The sequence below is a fragment of the Triturus cristatus genome, chromosome 8 (genome assembly GCF_964204655.1).
Source record: "Triturus cristatus chromosome 8, aTriCri1.1, whole genome shotgun sequence".
In the NCBI taxonomy this organism is placed as follows: Eukaryota; Metazoa; Chordata; class Amphibia; order Caudata; family Salamandridae; genus Triturus; species Triturus cristatus.
Window position 1 is genome coordinate 251246464 of NC_140591.1, and position 17314 is coordinate 251263777.

The 17314-nt window shown below is 42.8% G+C and overlaps 1 protein-coding gene across 1 annotated transcript in view; it reads right to left on the reverse strand.

The window, feature by feature from the left end:
* Window positions 1-12224, reverse strand: part of LOC146801934 (collagenase 3-like) — a 33342-nt gene extending 21118 nt beyond the window's left edge. Inside the window, exons 1-3 of the mRNA XM_085621456.1 lie at window positions 12079-12224; window positions 11599-11840; window positions 2633-2781 (exon numbers count right to left, since the gene is read on the reverse strand). Of these exons, the coding sequence (XP_085477582.1) occupies window positions 2633-2781; window positions 11599-11840; window positions 12079-12198 (511 nt within the window). The 5' untranslated portion in view covers window positions 12199-12224. The remainder of the gene's footprint in view (window positions 1-2632; window positions 2782-11598; window positions 11841-12078) is intronic.
* Between the last annotated feature and the right edge of the window lie 5090 nt (window positions 12225-17314).

Here is a 17314-nt window from a genome sequence, read left to right on the forward strand (position 1 = left end):
AAGTGTGAAGATAAAGCCTCTTTACCAACCACTTCTTGGAAAACTGAATCTAGGGCCACAAATAACTGACTAACACAGGTCTCATTAATTATGGAATGTGCTATTCAGCTACTCTGAAACAACCCTTTGTCTGAGGTCGTATCTGCTCAACAAGCCAAGCAAATAGGATGAGATGGAAAGGACATGAGTGAAGAAGGTCTGGTGTCATCAGAGGAAAAGGAACCAGGGACAAGAGGAGAGTGGTAGCCAATGCCAACTCTGCATTAAGGTGAGTCACAGACTGTAGGGCCAATATGGGGCAGTCAGAATGACTCCACCATCTCCCTTTGAATGTGTGTCTTCATCTTCAGGTGTGACAAACTTCGAGACAGGTAGAAAGCATTCCTCTTAGTCATTGAAAGACAAATGGGCTTATTTACTAGTTTTTGATGGAGGGCAGCGCAGCAAGTCGCTTTGCTGCGCTTGACTGCGTCAAAAGAAAAGGGCAAAATGCACTGCATCTATGAGATACAGCACATTACTGTCCTCTTCCACTGCGCTGGAGTAGATTTGGCTGCCTTGCGCCAATGCAGACACCCTTACACCATGTTATTTCTTCTCGTTACGTCTCATCTGGGGAGGGGTAAATATGGAATGCGTCAAAATTCATGGGTGTTGTGTAGGAACACCCACCAGAAAGCCCATGGAATGTCTCTTTGACACAGAGTAAGACAACACAGCGATTTGTGCTGCTTTGCCTTACTCCACATCTACGAGGCCATAAAAAGCCATGCAAAGAAGATATTGGTCTGCACTCTGCGCCACCAGTGCGTCCAAAAATGTAAAGCACCAGCGGCACAATGGCCAAAGTATATGCTGCCCAATGCTTCAGGGTAGGTCTCTCCATTCAAAAAACATTTTGGAGGATTGAAGTGATTCTTGACTACTTAGCATCTTGCTTTCTGACGTATTAACAATTAGTTCAGCATTTTTTGTTGGGGACTGCCGGGGAAGCCCCGGGGTACCAGCAGATCCAGCATCAATGGTGCTGCTTTACCCTCTGGGGCACCCACAGATGCTTTCTATGTTGGGGGCCATGGGGTGGCCCCAGAGCCCAACAGACCCTGCCAGTTCTCCAACCGGCACCCACACTGGGTACTGGTGGGAACCACCCACTTTTTTATAGTGGGTGCCCTAGTGCCCACACAGTGCACTCATATATGCCTTCTATGATGGGGGCTGCAGGAGGAGCCATGGAGCTGATTTTTTACAGGCAGGGAACAAAACCAGATGTTTGCTATGCCTTGTGGGAGCATTACTGCTCCTGCTGGAGGTGGAATTCATACTTACAATCCCATGGGTTGGGGTCTCCGGGGCTGTACCGTGGCTCGGGATGGGGGGCTGCACATCCCCCTTCCAAATGAATAAGAATGACATTGGGGGATGGGGTTCCCCTGGCCCATACTGTGGGGATTTATAATGAAAAGGGCAAGACTCCGCCAGTTTTTTTTTATAGAATTGCGATCCGCGGTCCAGTTAAAAATAAACTACGACTTTTGGCCCATCTGGGACCCCCCCACCAGTCCTAGGGGAACATGGTATCCCTACACCGCCCCCATACATTTTTTTCTTCTTGTTTGAGTACACAGGGATTGAGTTCCTGAGTCCTAAAATGACTGTTGCCACATCTTTGTTGATGTGGTGGTGCCAATCAGAAATTATCTTTTGATCTGTCGGCAACGTGGATCCTCTAGGGCATGAAATAAACATTAATTTTGAAACGTAATATTTTAGAAAATACTGAACAGATTTACGCCAAATCACAAAAAGCATACTTTCTGGAACAAGATCTAGCTTTCTGTCAAAATGAGTGTAATTCCATTCTGTCGTTTTTGAGGTATCGTTGTTCAATTTTCCTTTGAAAAAACTACATGGGGAAAATGCCTTTTGGGAGCCCCGCTTTCTCTTGGCCCTCACTTGCTGGATCACCCAAAAACTTTACAGGAAGGAGCTGAGGTGGATAAGCCTTGTTTCTGGAACATTTCGTGAAGATTCACCAAACAGCCTCATGTTATATGCAAACCAAAAAATCTATTTCCTAAGGAAACATGGTCATAAATAAAACCACCCAGTGGTGTATCCTCAAGGTGCATATATGTAAGTGTAAATAAGTTCTTACCTATATAGACCGTATGATATTGTGGCACTCAATAACCTTAAGGTAGATAAATATGGAGTTAAGAATAGTAAATGTAGACTTACTAGATATATTTACCCTCAGGATATTGAGGTACTCGACATTTTGGCAGGTTGATATTTTTGTCCTTTGTATTTATACATGCATCTAGTGATATCGATAGTCAATGCAATCTATCGGAATGTTACTCCTGTACCATTGAAAGGGCAACTCATAAAATATTTGTCATCAAATGGGAAGCAGGTTTATCTGTATCCCAATATTAATCCTGCTGCTTATAGAAAGGAGAAAAGTGAGGTAGTAGTGGTGCCCAACAATCACCCAGGAAATAGGAGGACAATCACAATGGCTTATTCAACCTGTTTTCCTGCAAATTTAGTGTTGAATAAAAAGCTATCATTTTTCTAGTATGGGACATGGGGTTGTTTACAGAAGGAGGCTTCTTCCTAGCAGTACCTTTTGTTCCGAAAGAAATCATGATGTCTGCAGTGCCACTGCGTAGTCTGGTAAAGTTCAGGGGTGTCACCTCACTCCAAACTCTGAAGGCCTTCTTGATGGCTCGATCCACATCAGCGTGAGTCATGTCCGGTGTATAATTCTCAATTCTGTTGAAAATATAAAGTTGTCAATAATGTGCTTATCACATTAGGCATACTTCCAACATATATGTATTTCAGTGCTTCATTTGTAAAAAATAAAATAAGTGCCAAGTCCCTCGTCATGAGGCCACTGCAGCTTGCACCACCCATTGCCCCTGTTAGCCCTACCAAAGACATTACCAACACAACTATTAACCATCACACTCCTACAAGTGTGACAGTTTTAGACCCCAAAGGTATAAGAATTGCTAGGTTTGAAGGTATTATTCATTTTTAATATATATTACAATAATGAACAACTATTGTGTGCTCATCTCTGGATTGCACAAATAGCACCACCATGTGGCAGACTGTCATAAGTGGCAGTGTTGAGAATTGAGTGTCAGACCGAGTACAGGAAACCACTGGCTCAAGTTAAGCACCCATGTATTTGCATGCCTGAGGCCCCAGTTTGAGACTGTTCGGTGCTTACAGTACTTGTAAACAGACAAAAAAACATTATGTGAAAAATCCCAAAATATAAAATGTAAAAATCAAGCTGTTGCAGTTTTGCAAATTTTCAAATGGCAAAGTGACACAAGAAATACATTAAAAATGGAATTTAATAACTTCCAAGCTTAATGGTATCTCCGGGAGTGGGAGGACAAGCTCGTGCCCCAGCTCGATTTGTCCTGGTCTCCCCTTGCCCCCACCACCACAGCTGGTGAATGTGCCAGTAAGCGACACGGAAAAAACAAATAGACACTGCACCGTGCCACACACATTATATATATAATTCTGTGTGTGTGTTTGTGTATGTATATATATATATATATATAAACATTATGGCTGAAATTTGATTAAAAAAAGGAAATATATTCGCATGGAGGCTGCTCCCTTTGTTCTTTACGATTAAGGCGCACAAATGCGAATTTGATAGATATATATATATGATTACTGTTGGTGGCCCCGCTAGGTTTATCTGTGGGCCAATGTGTGCTGCCTTAAAATTCACGTGTAAAGACACCACTGTCCAAATATGATGTTAGAATGGGTGCATTGAAAGTGGCTAATTGCTGTAGTACATCAAAAGAATCAAGACAAGGCAACAAGCTACACTGAAATGTCAAACTTCTTTAGTGAAGAATGGCTAATGATCAATACATAATGATCAGCAATAAACAATCATTCGTGGTATCTTTCTGCGGCAAAAGTTCACATAGCCATAAAATTGGTACTGAGTATAATCTTTCAGTTAATAGGGACACAGAACAATAGCTGCACACGAACCTGCAGAAACCAGCAAGCATCAAAAATCATCATAAAATCACAAGAGGCTATAATCTAATAAAGGATTTTGCTTGAGGTTACTTAGTTCTATTTCTTTATAGTTAAATTTGAAAGTGTACTTTAGATCAATTATACACGTGCAATAAATGTTTGTCAAAAACTTATCAAAGATAAACAGTACACACACGGGATTTGTTTTTTGTGAATAAAACACAAGTCTTTTTATATATCAATCAAAATCAAGACAAGGGGGATACGAAAGGAACAATAAATTTTAGGCAATATAGCATGAAGGATGGGTTAACTCAAATCCACATTTCATCAAAAAAACATCTATTTCCAGGTGGTTTTAACAGAGATTAATTTCATGAATGAAAAGAAATCAACTGTAATTGGCGTTCCCGACTGTGGCGGAGTTTTTCGAGCCTGATTGATGAATTGAAATTAGAAAGTTTTGAAAAAGATATCAGAAGCAACGAGGATCTCTCCCGTCTGAATCTCCCTGTATGAGTTATTCTGTCAACAATTAGATTCATCTAATACGCTTTGGCAAAAATATATAAAAACGAAAATCAAGCTGCGTGTTTTTCCGAATTCACAAAGGGTTTTTTGTGCAATTATTAACTGTCCTGAAGATGGTCTAACGGACTTCTGCCACCAAGACCGAAACGTCGACACCATCATCTAATTCCGCATTATTTGACAATTACAGTTGATTTCTTTTCATTCATGAAATTAATCTCTGTTAAAACCACCTGGAAATAGATGTTTTTTTGATGAAATGTGGATTTGAGTTAACCCATCCTTCATGCTATATTGCCTAAAATTTATTGTTCCTTTCGTATCCCCCTTGTCTTGATTTTGATTGATATATAAAAAGACTTGTGTTTTATTCACAAAAAACAAATCCCGTGTGTGTACTGTTTATCTTTGATAAGTTTTTGACAAACATTTATTGCACGTGTATAATTGATCTAAAGTACACTTTCAAATTTAACCATAAAGAAATAGAACTAAGTAACCTCAAGCAAAATACCTTGTTGGCAATCTCACTATACCAATTTATCTGCCTAAGCCCTCAAGGGTCTATTGGGCTTACCCTTTACGTACTACAATAATCTAATAAAGGCATTGAAAATACTAGCGTGCAATTGACCACATGGACAGAGAGGCTGAGATCATAAAATCTGTTGACCTGGAGAATTCTCAGGAAGCAGCCTTACACAACCTTTACACATGATGGAGGAGGATTGTTCTTTTTTCCACAGACTCTACTGAAACCTCAAGACGTCGACATAGTAAATAACAGTAAGTCATAAACAGATCAAAGGTAAAACTATGAAAACTTGACATGTGGGAGTGGAGGGAGAAATGAGCGGAAAGGAGAATAGGAGTGACAGCAGTGGCGGCTCTTCTGCAGTTGCGGAGGAGTATCGCCCCACTGCCTCAGAGGCAGCAGCTGAAAAATAAAATTAAATCTTCCTATTGCTTTATGTTTTTTAGCAGCTGGCTCTGAGCCAGCGTGTGCAAGGAGGGGCTGGGCCGGACTATGGGAAGGAGAGAAGGAGTGGAGTGTGCACTTGTAACTGTGCATGTCAGGTTAGCCCACCGTCTTAGGTCGGCCAAGCTGACATACGCACTTTGCTTTCTCGAACCCGGCTGTATTGTACAGCTGGGATGGAGAAACAGAACAGACTCCCTGTGCCTGAGTGAGCCTCTTTTCAGCCCACTCAGGCCCATCTCTGTGCTGCTCTCATAGCATGAGAGCAGAGCGGGGTTTGCACAGTGAGTCTGTGATGCTGATAGCAGCAGAGCCGAGAAGCAGCAAGAGGCGTGGCGGTCATCATCATGAAGTACGTTTTTCTTTATTAATCCCATGCACGCTCCCCCGCACTCCCCCAAATCCCCCCCACCCCCCTCCACTTTTAATTGATATCGGGCGCCACTGAGTGACAAGCAACAGGAAAGCAGACTCTTCAACGTGTCTTGTAATGTGTTACATATTTATCCGTTTCTGATTTCATCTTTCTTGTCCAGAATATTTAGTGATTTTTACATTACAAACGTCGGACAACAGGGACAGTAGGATGGGCTGTTGCTGCTCAGCTCAGAGCTGAGCACTTGTTTTCATGTACCTGAAATGTGTAAGGTGGATTTATTTGACCAGATAATTCTTGTGCATTATTTTATAGACAGTTCAGCTCAGAAACAGAAAGATGCAAAAAGAACAATTGATGAACAGAATGCAGAACAATGTCATACATTCACCCCAGTACAGAGATCTGGGCCTAAATCCATCGTTTTTTTGCTCACCATGTAATTCAAGTTTGGACCCAGTCATATGCAAATCAGTCTTGACCCTGCGCCCAATGGGAACACTCCAACCCGAACTGCCAGGCCAGGTCCTCCCTGGACTGGAAACAAGCATCATAGGACCGGTTTTGGGCTTTCAGCCCTCATCAGCCAGGATAGCTTGACTCCAGTGGCATGGGGAGCATGGGACCCACGTCTGGGCATACCCGTCCCACTCAGGGTGACAAATGCAAAAAGAACAATTGATGGACAGAATGCAGAACAATGTCATACATTCACCCCAGTACAGAGATCTGGGCCTAAATACATCGGTTTTTTGCTCACCATGCCATTACAGTTTGGACCCAGCCATATGCAAATCAGTCTTGACCCTGCGCCCAATGGGAACAGTCCAGCCCAAACTGCCTGGTCAGGTCTAAACTGGGGTGGCATGGTGAGCCAAAGAATGATGGATTTAACCCAGATCTCTTGACTGAGGGTAAATGTTTTGATTTGTTCTGCATTCCGTCCATCAATTGTGTGTCTTTTGCTTCCTCTCCTAAGTGCGCCGGGTATGCCTAGACGTGGGTACCGGGCTCACTGTGCCACTGGATTCAAGCTATCCTGGCTGAAGAGGGGTGAAACCCCGAAACCGGTCCTAGGATGCTTGTTTCCGGTCCAGGGAGGACCTGGCTTAGCAGTTCGGGCTGGACTGTTCCCATGAGGCACAGGGTCAAGACTGATTTGCATATGGCCAGGTCTAAACTGGGGTGGCATGGTGAGCAAAAGAATGATGGGTTTAACCCAGATCTCTTGACTGGGTGTGAATGTTTTGATTTGTTCTGCATTCCGTCCATCAATTATGTGTCTTTTGCTTCCTCGCCAGAAACAGAAAGAGGCAAAACTTGCTCACTGTTTGCAAGCTGTGCTTTATTAAAACCAATCCCTAACTCAGAGAAATATTGGATTAAATGAATTTAATTTACACATTAAATGTACATAAGACAGGTGCTTGGCTGTGTACTGGGCCAGCTCAGTCTATCATCATCTGGGCATAGGTATTGAAATACAAATATAACTAGGCGGCCTGTTTCATGAACTGCACTTTTGGTCACATTTACACTTTTGAGTGAGATTACTACTTTCCAGTATTCATAAATTGCAATATCGTAGTAACTTACACTTTTGGAGAAATGTATACTTTTGTAATAAGTCCTGCACTACATATGGTCAGCAATTGGTACTGCAACACCCTACCATAGAAAATATTGGAAGTAAAGGTTTCAAATAAAATCTCATAGAAAATAGTCTTAAATTAAATTCCAATATTTAAGATATACATAAATATACATTAAAGGTAAACATGTATAAAAAAGAAATAGTGCATATTTATTCTTTAATTATAAAATATTAGGTTATTAAATATTTTATAATTAAATAATATATATGGACTCTGGAAGGAAGCACAAAAGCTCTCTCTCATCTACCCATTCACCTATTTCAGCACTCACATTACATTCATTTTATTATTTCATTCACTGTCCCATTCATACACTGATGTACACATTCATCAATTTACTCACCTATTCATCTACCATTCACTCACTCACCCACACATCGATCCATGCACTCACTTATTCTTCACTCATTTAACTACCCATGCACTCAAACTTCCACACACTCACTGATTCCCTACTCATTCATCTATCCATGAATTTAGCTATTCATTCAGGCCTTGATCCCTTTCATCAATTCACTCACTCACTCACCCAATTACCGATTGAAACACTCACTCATTCTAATTTTGTTTGCCCATGCATTCAGTTACCCATAAAGCTATACATTCATTCACTCTCATACACTCAGAACTCTGTGTGCTCACTCACACATTCTTCTATGTATGTAATTATTCTTTCAGCTATGCATGCACTCACTTATCCATGCACTCACCAGCAATTCATCCAATCAATCAGCCATCAACCCACCAATGCATTCACTCATCCATCCACCCTTGGGCTAGTTGGAGGCCCCTCAATGGTTGGGGGTTCCCTGAAAGGTTGGAAGCCACTGCTTCGCACAGGTTTCAGGGGCCTGTATTACGCCCCTGACTGACCACATGCATAAAAAAGATTTTAATAATATTCTGGTGGGCATATGCTCGTTTACACATTTTGATGTGAAGAGATTTTATGAGATTTGTAAAAAGTGAGCCTGCACCCTTGGGCACTTACTATCAGTATCCAAAGTGTGGGATTTGCATTGATATATTTTTCATTGGCATTATTTTCTGCAATTGTCATGGGTGTAAGTGCAAATGTGTATAATGTGCCCGGAGGTAAACCCACCCATCACCAATACAGTAGTGGCTACTGGAGGGAGTGCTGCGGGGTAGTGGGGCGGGGCGGGGTGGGGGAGGCCCAGAGTGGGGGGTAGTAAACTACGGCATACGGCCGAAGGGAGGTAGATAAACAAATAAATAAATAAAATGAATTTCGTTGCGCGCGCTGCATCCCATTTGGCGATGCAGCACGCACAATGAAATTTGTTTTATTTATTTATTTGTTTACTTACCTCTGTTCAGCCGTATGCCGTAGTTTACTACCCCAACCCTACTCCTCCCACCGACCCGCAGCACTCCCTCCAGGAGCCGCTACTGCACCAATACACAGCCTGTGTGTGATTCATGAAGCTTTTTCCGTCAGTTGCTTTGTCTTTTAGAAATTTAGATTAAGACACACTTAAGTCAGGAGTAAGACACCTCTACTCATAGCATGCCAAAACGATCCCAGATGAAAAATCTCACAGGCAATTCCACTAATAGTCTGAGAAGGGAAACTATATGTGAATTTCAGAAAGCAAGGAAAGTCCCGTCACGTGGTGACCTCATATGCAGCACGTCCTCTTTTAGATTCTGTGAACGTGCATCCTAAATTTTGCAGCAAGTTCCTAACTAGCAGTAGGAGCGTAGCTGTCAAAAATGTACCAGGTACTGTGGCACCACGGCACTGGGATTTGAGGTGGCCGCTACATCCCAATTATAGCATTTATTTACTACCCATCTTGGTGGTAGTCAGTACTTAATGTGTCAAAAAAAATTAAGTTAGAGGGCCCAAGCTGTTTAACACACGCCCACTGCAGCTGACACAACCCAAATGTCACTTTAAACTTCAGGTTTAAGGCTGAGGGTTGTCATGTTGTTTAGATATATTTAAAAATTAAATGCACCCCTTATGAGCGCTCCTTATAAATACACACACAGCGGCACCATGTGGTGTATTCTCAAAACAACATGCTGGTGTTTACAAATAAGTGCCACTGCCCAGCAGCGGAAAACACCAGCACAAATGAAGCACTGGGGTAGGGTGGCCCTTTTGTCTTACTTGCATTAGGACCCTTAGCACTCTCACTACGCCGCTGACTAACAGCAAGTTACCACAAAAGCATCTATTTTAATATTGGTGAAAATATTCGGACAGACGACCAACGCCAAATTGCAAGCACGGCAGAGGTTCCTATGCAATTTTTCGTCCACATTTGGACCAATATGTGTAGCAGCCGATTAGTGTAAATATTACTTTAGCACTGGTGTATCTTTGCCAAAGTAATCTGTGCTCTTCTCAGGCATCACAATTGTTAGTGCAGTATTCAACCAACACCAGTGCACTTAAGTGAACGGGAAATGCACAACTGATGCAAACAGTCAAGCTGGCCACTCCAACATACACTGGTCAGTCAATTCAAATATCACGTTTGCACTTGGAATGTGGTACAAAAGTTTTGAGAACATTGAACGGGGTAATAAATGGAATCTGGAGTTTGCTGCTAAAGTTCACATTCATAGCTTCATTAAAAGAGCAGGTTTATTGTATACAGCTCTGCTGATCATTTAGATGTTTACGATTTCTGAAAATGCGCAAGCCTCGTATTTAACATAGAGGCCATTTGGGCAGGCCATCCTGTGCGCCGCTTGCCCCTTGGTGGTCTACAAAGGTACTGATGCATAACTAAACCCTACATATATATAAATATATTCCAAGGGAGGCGGGCTTTCAACAGGAACTGACGTCAGGAGTACATTCCAAAATCACGAGGAGAGGGATTAATGGGCAAGGTTGCTGCTACTTACCTCGCAGTCCAAAAAAACACAATATTCACAAGTGTATGCTCATGCTTGTAGGAGGTCAAAAAAGCGCACACAGTTGGTTTTGCCCACGGGAGCAATCCATTCTGTGGTATTTTTATATTACAAGAACTGAAAATATATGTTATTCTGGAAAATGCACGAGTAAAGTCAGATGTTGTGTCCACATGAGTAATAGGTTGCTCACTTGTAATCCCATATACATTCTATCTGGATGCTGCTAGCCCTGTTACAGTGCATAATTTGTGCCGGTGGTTTCAGGTGCTCAGCACCGCCACTTAATTGTAAGCACTGGCTCTAGTAGCAGTCCAGCACATAGTGGTGCTGTCTTTTTAAATTTGAGATGAGCACAACAACCGTGTTTATTAAGTTAATATACATTGAAAACAAATACTAGCCTCTTATGCCATTATTATAGCTTTGTGTGGCCTGAAATAGTCTGAATTGTCACACTCGTAGGAGTGCGATGGTTAGGTGTTATGTTGGTACTGTCATTGGCAGTGCTGGCAAGGTATGGGTACTGCAGGTTGCAGTGGCCACCCGAGAAGGGTCCTGGCACTTCATTTTTTTCAAATTTAGCACTGCCCTGTTACCTTGGTAACGTGGGAAGTGCCTTATCATATTCCTATCAATAATATATTTTGGTGAGGCTTTCTTCCTCTACAGCCAGGGCCATTGGAAATATGAAATTGTGAAGCCGTGGCGATTTTCACATCATTTTAGATTTGCCACATTTGCCACATAATCCATCACCAGCTGCATAATCAGCAGATTTGAACAACAAAAGAATTCTTTCTAGCTCAAACGGTTCAAAAGTTACTAAAAACTCAGCAACACGTTGCTGCGCAGTGGAAGGCCCTTTGCAAAGTTGGACTGGTCAACTTTCTGTTGCCCATTGTTATATTTGGGTGCTAAACTGACACTAGAAAGGTGCAACTAATGCCCAAACACTGCTTCGGACAATGGCTCAGAATGCAGACAGACCTCCCGCCTAAAAAGAAAAGACCAAAAACGTGCCCTCGGTAGCGAAAAACCGCCTCGAGGCTGTATCTGTCAGACTCTGTTACAGAGAGGTGCCCAGGCCGTCGTTACTCTGTGTATATCACACACTGTCTGCCTACCTGTAGGTCAGGTTAAATCGAGGCCATTTGAGACTTCTAGGGAAGACGTTGTATTCGCCCACGTCGGGGACACCACACCGCGGCTGCTTCATCACCTCCAGGGTCTCCTCGTCGAGTTTGCCCGTCACCTCCAGATCGAAGAAAGATTGCATTTCCCGGAGCTTTGATGCCAGGGCGTCCCCCCCTTTCTTGGTCATTATTCCCGCATGGTCTGAGGCAACATAGAACGTTTTCAGATATTTCTAGAAAATAAAAAGACATGTTTGTTTTCACAATTCCTCGGTTTGAAGTGGTTGGATAAAATAAAGCATTTCTTGGTATAGCGCACAACTGCCAACCTAATCGCTTTCCAAGCTCCCGGCTTTTGTCCGGCAAGAGGCACACGGAGATGAAGGGGGTTGCACAGGGTCACACAGTTGGATAAATATAGGAAACACAGTCGCGATGTGAAGGAACAAAGGATTAGAAAGAATGAAATACCTCTGCTAAGCGCAGCTCTTGCTCTGTTACGTCAGAGTCCCGCTCGTGGGGCACAGGGACAGGCAGGCCGAAAGCCAGGCTCAGAAGGAAGATGGCGGCGGACAGTACAGAAGGCATCATGTTCACGTCTTAAACCCCTGGCCCCTCTGAGGCGCCAGACTACAAGCAGCTGCTTTTATACAGCCGAGCAGTGAGTCACCTCGGGGGAGACATGCACCGGCTCCATGTGTAGTCACTGCACGGTAAACATGCCCGCTGCCTTTTTAACTCCCACAGGGGACCTGTGGTCTGTGGTAAAAAGAATAAAGGTGCATACAGCAAACCATCTGCAACTCCAGAACTGAACTAGAAACCCGAGGGTTATGTAAACATGCTCTCAGCATATTTCTACTGGCAACGTCTGAGAGGAGCGCGTTGTTGAACCGAGTACATTTGGGTTTTTCATGACCATGCACACACAAAATGAGGCTGCCTTGCTGTTATTCATTAAAGCAAGATTGACTGAGTGAACTTTTGTGTAAACTCATTTTGAGATCATTTAGTTAACACAAATATTTTTCAGTCTCTTTGGTGGAATTGTGCCTCTCCCCTAAGAAATCGGCTTTGAAGTTTGCTTTTCCTTTGACCATCATTTTTGTACTGATGTCTTAGCAAAGAAAGAAACTCTCGTAGCAAACTGAGGGCCCCATGCTAATGCTCAACTGCACAGAATGATGCTCTCTGGGAAGGGTGTAGTTTTAGGAGCCTCTCCAACAGTGTCAGCAAGAACAGTGATACCGTTCCAAATTATAAACTACATTTATGAATTTGTGTAAGTGAGGACTTTTTCCAAATTCATATTGGTAACAGCAGAATTCATGCCAATTCACCAACATATTCAATTTTCTGAAACTTATATTTGTCTGACAAATGCCAGCCAGTCATTATGTTTATGTGGGGTGAGGAAAGTTCACCAATTCAATCATTGCAACCTCACATTTTTTTCACATTAAATATTTAGGGGCATATTATCAAGCACGGCGTTAAAATTAATCGCCGTGCTTGATAATGGGCTTGATAATATGCCCCAGAGAATTCCCATAGAAGCCCATGTTGACACCAGAACATGGGCTTCTATGGGAATTCTCTGCGGCATATTATCAAGCCCATTATCACCGCTTTAGCGGCAGTTTTCTGCCGCTAAAGTGGCGATAATTTTAACGCCGTTTCTTGATAATATGCCCCTTAGTTTTCTCATGGACGACCTCCATTGTTGCACATATTTAATACAACTGAGCAGACTGGTGTGTGTGCCATAGATTCTATTACTACAGAGTGAATTTAGCTGGGAGGCAATGTCCGCCTTGAAGGGATTTTTTCATATTAAATGTTTTGCATTTTATAGACATTAACTTGTATGCATGCAATTGTTATTAACTGTTTAGTATTCATGTTTAGATTGACCATATTCCATGTAGGCCTATGTTTAAAGTGGGTAAGATTGGTTGCCATCTTGCTTGATGACGTGAACATTTATTTCTACGTAAGTTGAATTTTAATGCTGTTGAACACAGTGTTCTGTTTTTTACCTTCTCATTAGAATGAAACTTTTTCTTTTGTTGTGATCAGTGCTGAATATGATAATCGCTATCTAATCGGGGAAAACACCTGCAGAGTACGGTTTTGTTTAATGTATCTCGTTTTTTGCAGATAAATATAAGCTTGAAGGACCCTGAGAGAAGCTGTATTGTGGAGAAACGATTGGAGCTCACGGCTGTATCTTTTCACTCTACTTTGATTGGATCGTTTTATGGGAACAAAGTGTAGGTGTAGCAAATGTTAGACCTGTGTGATTTTAGCCAGTGCACAGTAGGTTGGAGGTCAGAACGCTTATGGAATGCTTATGAGCAGACCTTATTCCAGACCTTAAATAGAGCAGAGCAGAGTAGGCTGCACTACTTATGGAACAACCGACTTCTACATTTTCCACTGAGGTGACTCTATGCCAGGTTGTCCTCATCTTTTATAACTTCATCCGAGCTTCAGATTGATTGATGCATATTGACTTCTAATTGACACTAACTTGATGATTTTGAATTTTGGGCCTGATTACGAGTTTGGCTGTGCGGGAGCGGGGCGGCATGCCAGTGCCCCCTCCTGCACTGCCAAACTCGACTGCCGGCTCGCCCACCAGATTAGGAGTTTTCTCCTGGTTTGGGGGGCGGTCCTTTGGCGGTCCCACAGTGGTGCCTTTCAAAAAGGTACCGCCATGGGAATGTCAAAGCCTGTTCCTGCACACCATGCACTGTGAAGTCCATGCCGTGCAGGAAAGGAGGTGCATGCAGAAAGGGGGGAACACCATGTAACCCCCTGCATGCATCACATGGGCCATCAGGCACCCCCCTTTGTTTCATCACTGCCACCTTAACAAATGCGGACTCACTGCCATGATTAGGGTCGCAGGGAGGAAACTTGTAATATCCTTGGTGGTGCCGCAGCGGCACTGGCAAGCATATTGCTGCCTCAAGAACGCTGCACAAGCACCAGGGATTGCAGATCTCTTGCGGCTGATCCTCGATCCCTGGTGGTCCTCTCATGGTCCAACAGCCTTACTCGTCATACGGCGGTCGGACCACTGGTGCGGCGGTCCCCGACCGCCACCGCACCTCTACCGCGAGTTTGGTGGTCCTATGGACTGCCAAACTCGTAATTAGGCCCAAAGTAGCTTTTAACCTTTAATAAACCTTGATGGTTTAAAAGCTTAACCACTCTCTGTCTTACTTGTAGAGCCTAATGTGCTTCATGTTATTTTAATTTATTGGTTTGTTTTTTCAGCTTCAGTTGTGAACTTCAATTTATCAGGTAGTGCTTTATGGGCTCCGAATGTACACAAAGAAAAGCACTAATGCAAGTTTCTCAGTAGTATATGAGAGAATGCAGCATCTGAATGCCTTATTTACAATGCAGCTGGTCTTAAAAATTATGCAGGCCTGAAGGTGGCCTGTGTAGTTCCTTCAGCATGGCAACGATATGCTTAAAGCTCTTCAAACCCTTGATGAAGCATGCAGCTCCAGGAATGATGACTTTCAGGACTGGTTGTGAGATATCTGTGAAGCCACTGAGTAGAGCGACCCCTCCATCCAGGTGGGAGAGGACCAGGGCTTGTATTATTATTATTGTTCTGAAGTTGGCTGCTGTATTGAAGGTTTATACTACTTGAAGGAGGAGGGCAGTGACCTCATGATGAACAGCTGCACTAGCTAAGCGCAGGACTGAGAACCTGTTTTTTGTGTCTGTAGTATCTAAAATGCATACATTTCTTCAAGTTACTACATGAACTGCAGAAAGCACAGCTCAGAAACAGTGAGAAGTAGATCATTCCCGCAAGCACACACCGTACCACTGTGTGTCGCACGATTTTGGCTCCATTCACATGGTCAACCAGTGAGGAGACAAAATCACTTGGTGGCAGGGAGGATGAGCTTGATACCACTGCACAAATTGGCTTTCCAGCTTGTCTGTGGAGGCTGTAAGCAGTCAATGTCTATTAAGGGGGTGAAACCACCCCTGGACATCGGTGACAGCCTCAGCGACCCTTTATTTTAATTTTTGGGGAGGTAGTAAGGGGATTGGTGGAGGGCGGAGTGCCTCTAAGGTAGCTCTCAGCATGAGGCCCTGTCCACTCCAGGGCCCCTCCCTCCTCACATGGTAACATTTATTTGTAAGTTGGCAGGACTTGTGGATGCCTCTCTCTTGCCAGTCTTTGTTGTCTGCAACTCATGCATTTACTCTGGGAAGTATTGAGTAATAGGTATGAAATTTGGTTGTATTTCTAGTGTAAGTACTTTGAGGTCTACCCTCAGCTGTTTTGATGGAGCACTTCCGTTTTTTAAACAAATGTTGGAGTTTTGTGGGGATTCCTTGGACTTGATACAGTTTATATGGGTAACTATTTTATAAGAATAACTATATTTTTTATATTGTTCTAGGATTACTACATGATGATTTGATTTTCTTATTCTAGTTAACTTTAGCAATCAAATAGCAATATAACAACTCTCTCACAATCTTCCTCGGTCTACCAGGGGTATTTGTTACTGCCCCCATCTGAAGCCAAAGGCTTAAGGAGCAGTGGGATTCACATTGAAAGAGAAAGTAAACTAGACAACAAAATTAGTGTCTGGACAGTGTGTTTAGCAGGACATTCAAAAGAGCCTATCCAGTTATAACTCAGGCCATTGTAGAGCGGTCACCTTTATAGTTTGATGCTTGCTTTAGTGAAATTGCTGTATTCACTGTTTATTATTTTGTCAAGTGGTAACCTTATTAATGCTGAATGTTCTCTTAATGTATGATATACCTGCAGATGTGATGAATGCTATAAGGGAAGTTGTCTCACTAAACAGTGGAACAAAATTGTCTACTAAATGGGGCATATTTCGTACTTCTTTTGGGAGGTGGCACTGATGGGAAATGGCTAGCACCTTCCCTATAGGTGCTCCCCTAAAGGATTCCGCATGTGCCAATGCACAGAAACTAACAGCTTTGGCTAGCAGTCTGCATATGGTGCACCTACTCTGGTGTGCATATACACGAACTGACACATTTGCATCCTTTTTGCCAAATATTGCTCTAGATATGCATCGCTGGTGGCTCTGGCTGATGTAAGAAACAAGATGACACTACACCCCCCCCCCCCCCAATGCCCCACACCCACCATAGCTCCAGCTCTTTGGGTTGTGTTGTTCCAATATGTTCTCTGTATGATACATTGAACAGCATCTTGAAATCAGTTAGCTAATTCAACCAGATGGTCTCTGAGTTTCAGAGGGAACATACATTTTATCAGTTTATTAGTTTGACCTGTAGTCAGCCTAGCATATGCTTGAGTTTCTCTGTTCTGGAAACAGATATAGACTAAAATCATGATATATTCTCATGAAAGGGGCCTGTTTGGAAACCCCCTCTCCACATTGTGGGGGGAGCTGAAGGCACAGATTTCAAATGCATTGAACACTCTTGGTATCTCTATAGGAAACATAATTAGGCTCTTATTCCAAGGTAAACTGAAATACTGAATGAATCCGTATTCCTCGCAATTTTGTGACAGTTTTACTACACTGGATGGTTTGCAGGTGCATTTCAGCAGGCCAAACTTGCAGAAATATGTCCTGGGAAAATAGCCCAGAGCCTATCCTCACTGCGGGGCATATCAACAAGGCGGCGCTATAAAATTATCGCCGCTTTTGCAGCCGTT